General features: G+C 32.9%; 1 protein-coding gene across 1 annotated transcript; it reads right to left on the bottom strand.

Annotated features, from left to right (window-relative positions):
• Positions 1-2,940: 2,940 nt before the first annotated feature.
• On the bottom strand, positions 2,941-4,930 carry LOC141622143 (homeobox-leucine zipper protein HAT22-like). Its single transcript, XM_074438201.1, has 3 exons — positions 4,472-4,930; positions 3,979-4,058; positions 2,941-3,668 (listed from the first exon to the last, which is right to left on the bottom strand). The coding sequence occupies exons 1-3, from the start codon at positions 4,871-4,873 to the stop codon at positions 3,386-3,388; spliced, it is 765 nt and encodes a 254-aa protein (XP_074294302.1). The 5' UTR covers positions 4,874-4,930; the 3' UTR covers positions 2,941-3,385.
• Positions 4,931-5,217: the final 287 nt, after the last annotated feature.

Raw genomic sequence — 5,217 nt, forward strand, 5'->3', positions numbered from 1 at the left:
TTAGTAATAGAGGAGATAATAATTAATGAGCAAAGTATCTTACCAATGACAAAAATTTCAGACGTACATATGTGATCATTATAATATAATTAGTGTTACTACTTATGATAACTTTTTTTCAATAATTATCTTATTTAACCATAAAATGATTATAAATTTCCGTTTTATTATTTCAGATCAAAATAAACTGTCTAAAAAACCAACTGCTTACAAATTACGCATCTTTATAGTAAAACGAGTTACGAGAGTCACAAAAATGCAATGATGAGCTAAAAAGGACGAATAGTCGGAGTGATAACAAAAAAGGAGGGGACAGAAACACGTGAGCTAACCTCTTTCTGGCGCAATCATAATTCATACCTTAACCTCCAACTGATTCATCATTATCTACTTTGACCAAACTCTTTCTCAACTTTCTACGGACAGCAGCTCCCTGATTTTTTGGGAGGTTCCTCTTCATTTTTTCATTGCTTTCTCTCATAGTAGGTAGTTATATGCGGGCTCAGGTTAGACAAAGGTATGAGTAGGTTGAATCTTTGTAATTTCTTAAAATGTATTGTTTGTGATACGAAAATTGCGCGGAAATGGTTTAATAGCTTGTTCCTACCGTCTTTTGTTGTATGCTTGATTTGGATCGAGATGGTTGCTCCATTTTCGCATCAGTTTATATCTGCTTATTTTATGAGCGGGATAGATTGGTTCAATAGAAAGCACGACCTACGAACAGCTCTACTTACTCTCTATGCTTCCACTATTGTAAAGCATCATGCTCCTCCCTGTTCATATCAAACTACTTTTGTTAGCAGATTTTAGAATAAATGATAACTGACTAGAGAATAATTTATTTAACTCAATTATTGATTAAGGAGATCGATTAATAATTTCATTTTGTAATATGAAAAAATTAGCTAGGACGTGGATCCACTTCTGATATATTAAGGTCCTCCACAACTTATGATGCACTAATATGCACATGTGACACCAGGATTTAACGTCAAAGGTTAAAAATTTCTCATCAATATATGAGGAATAATTTGAGAAATATAATCAATTAGACTGAACGGTAAAAGTAATACTTCGTACTAGTAGGTATTGCGTAAGACCGTTTTAAGTTAAAACCTCTTACAACCTTTTCTTTTTAGATTAGAACGGTCTTAATTAAGATTTTGTGAAATATTACCATAATGATTTTTTTTTCCTTCTAGATTTATTGAATAGACTAAAATTTCTGATCACTAATCGTGGACCTATTTTTGAAAATGCAAGATAAACAACATAGGGGGAATTTTATAGCCCACAAAAGAGGATATGCAATTTTTCAAACATCAAAGTTCAAACACTTGTACTCCATATTCAATTTACCAATAAAATATTTCTTTAGAAGAAAAAAAAAAATTAAAATATGATTGACCTACAGGAATAAAATGAGTCCACCACGTACGGTGAGCAAATTTAGACGACTATTACCAAGTCCATTCAAGATTCGTATGTTTTGACTTGCACAACTACTGATCTAATTCGGAAATCTCTGTCTTAAATATAAAACGGATTAAATAAGATAAATGTAATAAAAGTCAAATGTGTAAGGACTTATAAAATGTTTGTCGTTCTGTTCAGATAAAATGTTATTTAACTTGTTTTAAAATGAATATATCTGTTTTAAGATTGACATGTTGTTTGACTAGTACCAAACCCAACCACAATTTCTTCTTTGATGTTATCATTAAAATAGTGGACATTAATCATTTGATACGATTCTTGGTAATATGTTTGGTGAGCATCATTAGTTAGGAATACTTTTATATCATACTCCCTCCTATTCATTCATTTTGTCCCTCTTTTCTTATTGAAGCTAGTTGGATTTTTGTCCCCCTTTCCTTTTTTGGTAACTTTTGTGTGGTCCAAATTTAATTACATGTGGGGTAGAGTAAAATAGAGTGTTTTGTGTGGTCCAAAATCATTTTCTTAATTCTTGTGCAAAATAGAAGGGGGACAAAATGAATGAATAGGAGGGAGTATATACATGTGAAGATAATTAGTACGGAGTAATTATTGTTGTTAAGCATTTTTCTTGAAAAAAAGGGAATTAGACAATTATTTTCAACATATCTGAATTTGCAACTAGTAATAATTACCCATGTAGACTTTCTGATCACATACATCTCACGTTAAGGAAAATAAGCTATAGGTATCTACTAATTGAGTGTTAGTTGTTAATGGACCACCTTAGTTATGTCGATAGGAGGTACGATTGCTGCTAATTTTTCATATTTTAGTGTAAAATTATCATTCGGCGTATCCTAACGCAATAAATGAGTTTTAAATATTCACCTACAAAGTTAATAGTTTATACCTTAGCTCCCCTTATCATTTACTCCAAAATCTGCCTGTGGTGGTTGTAAACTTGTAAATTAATTAAATAGAAGTAAAGGAGGGCTTCCAACACAAAGACATTCCGTGTGATATGATTTTTGTTATCTTGATTAAAGATTTTGTTCATTAATTATCTATGGTTCACGTTCTTTCATCTCTCGAGTATTCCAGACAACATGACTTTAGTATTATACCATCATAAATTCATAATTATCGACATAAAACGGAATCCATTTCCTCCATTTAGGTGTGACACAACCAAACAGGTCCGTGTACCTGATTTCAAGATACATTTGATTTTCAACTTCCCATCACTTAAAATAAATTATCCAAAATCGTTAAAATAAATTATCTGAAATATACTCGTAATATGATAAGATTGAAACCGACTTAATTATTTTAAAATAAGTCGAAAATTCAATAAATGATCCCCTCTTTTTGGTACGGACAACCACTTGTTATCACGAGACTTAATTATGAAGTTAAAGATGTAACCATATTGTACATCCACCAAACTCATTCATACGATAAGCAAACAAACAAACAAACAAACAAAAACAATGCAGATAATATGAATGCTGAGTATTCCACACATGAAAACAACTCTTCAGTAGTTTAATCACACAGATGTTACTTCGTGATTAAGTATTTACATACAAACGTCAATAATAATCGATCATGAATTACACAAATTCTTGTTTAAGACTAGTATTTTTCTAGAAAAGTATATTAAATATTACACTACTTTTATAAACACTGATTTTAATTTTTTTTTCTTCCTAGATCACCCCGACACAAGAAAAACCCGATAAAATAAAATAAAATAAATAAACAAAATCATATTATCCCATGCCCGAGAAAAAGATCGGTCCATGGGCCATGGCCAAGTCGTGTGTTTACTAATCCTGACCTTACTAATATACTAAAATTCGATTTTCTAACACGTGTCATATAGCTATAGGAGTATATGTTAGAAAACCCGATAATTAAATATACCGAGGCCAGTATATATTTAATTATCGACAAGAAGGGGACGGTTTGCTGGCGCTCCAGTGAATAAACGATGTGTTTTGGGGGTCATAGAGAAGGGGGTCTTGGGAGAGGCCGCGTCGATCCTCTCGCAGGAAGGACACATAGTGAGAGTTGCTGCGGGAAGGTGCATGTAATACGGTTGTGCCAACTTCATTGCTTTCAGCTCAGCCACTTCCTTTTGTAGTTTCATGTTCTCCTCTGTTAGCGACTCGCAGTACTTCTTTAGATACTCGCAATCAACTTCGGTTTGCTTTAGTTTGGTCCTGATTTTTAAAAACACAACGATTAATGGATCGTAGCAGCAAGATCACCGATGTTCAAAATTGGCATCGATAATATCTAATTTCTTTTTATTTGACTGAACAAAATATTTGAATTTAATTAGCAATTATTTACGTTTGATTAAAATATTCATCACAAAACTCACTACTTTAATTATTGCAATTTTTAGAATTTTGTAGGACCATGTGATACCGTATATTAATCATCAGGTGACACAATCTCATTTTTTTTTCCGATTTAATTTTATAAATTCCGAAAGCCACGTATAAATAGAAGGGAGGTATGTAGTACCTTGCTCTACGGTTCTGGAACCACACCTCCACTTGACGTGGTCGTAAGTTTAATCTGTCCGCCAGTGCTTGCTTTTGTTTCTATAAATACATAAATTTCACGTTAAATTTGCAAAAAAAATTACTTCCTCAAATTTTCTTTCCGTTTTTCAAATTATACACACAATATTTCATAAATGGATTTTTCTACCGTGTGCCTTAGGATACACATTAATAATCCATACATGGTAAGATTAACAACATATTCACATAAGATACTTAATATATTCTCATTTTTACTATCATAAATTCAAATAAAACAAAAACACTAGGAAAAATAGGAAGACACAAAATGGGACCGAGGATTTGCAATTAGGGGAATAAATGGTCTAACGATAGTACTCACAATAATTTTCTTATTTATAACATATATATCCATTTTGGATCATTAACGTTCATCATTGGACACACGTTAGAAAAACCAAAACCGTGAAACAAAGAGTAAAAATAATTACCGGATTAAGAGTACTGTGAAGCTTAAAACTCTCTTCAAGCATAGCAGACTGATGTTTATTAAGACGAAGTTTCTTGCGAGGAGTATTAACATGACCATCTTCATCTTCTTCATCACTAACTCTAGAATAACAACCACCACCTCTTTCAATAACATCCAAGTCATCAGAACAACTACCGCTTTCCCTTTCTCGCTTCACGGACACCAGAGACGACGCCGGCTCCTCCACCGCAACAACCATCGTGTCGCCGCCGCCGCCGCCGCCTGAGAGGCTGAGTGTCAACGTTGGCTCGCCGGATAGTTTTGGATGGTGAGGTTTTAAGGTGGTTGTTTTAAGGGTTGGTGGTGGTGTTGTTGGGAATCCTAGGCCTAAAGTTAAGGAATCATGTTGATAATTATTCATTGTTGTTGTGTGTTGTGAGAGAAAAATGAGAGAGTATGAGATGAATGAATGAATTAAGGGAGGAGGAAATGAGGGAAATGGTTTGGATTAATAAGGAGAGTTTTTGTGGGGTCAGCTTGGTTGGGTGGGTGGGTGGCTGTGGATCAATAATCACCTTTGGATTTTCATTTTTTTTAAAATTTGGTTTTAATTTTGATTTTTAAAAATTTGACATTATATTGTAAAAAAAATATTTGATTTCATATGTTTTCAATGAATCTTGATTAAATCTTTCGAGATTTATATACTTTTTTTTTTAAAAAAAAAAATATGACTGCTAGGAGATGAGGACACCATTTATATTT

The sequence above is a fragment of the Silene latifolia genome, chromosome X, assembly GCF_048544455.1.
Source record: "Silene latifolia isolate original U9 population chromosome X, ASM4854445v1, whole genome shotgun sequence".
Classification (NCBI taxonomy): Eukaryota; Viridiplantae; Streptophyta; class Magnoliopsida; order Caryophyllales; family Caryophyllaceae; genus Silene; species Silene latifolia.

What these genes read in the sequence shown, in the direction of transcription:
- LOC141622143 (XM_074438201.1), bottom strand. Translation starts at nt 4,873, where the DNA reads ATGAATAATTATCAACATGATTCCTTAACTTTAGGCCTAGGATTCCCA. An exon ending in TTCACAGTACTCTTAATCCG is followed by an intron (nt 4,059 to 4,471) that starts GTAATTATTTTT and finishes ATGTATTTATAG; the next exon opens with AAACAAAAGCAAGCACTGGC. An exon ending in TTCCAGAACCGTAGAGCAAG is followed by an intron (nt 3,669 to 3,978) that starts GTACTACATACC and finishes TTTAAAAATCAG; the next exon opens with GACCAAACTAAAGCAAACCG.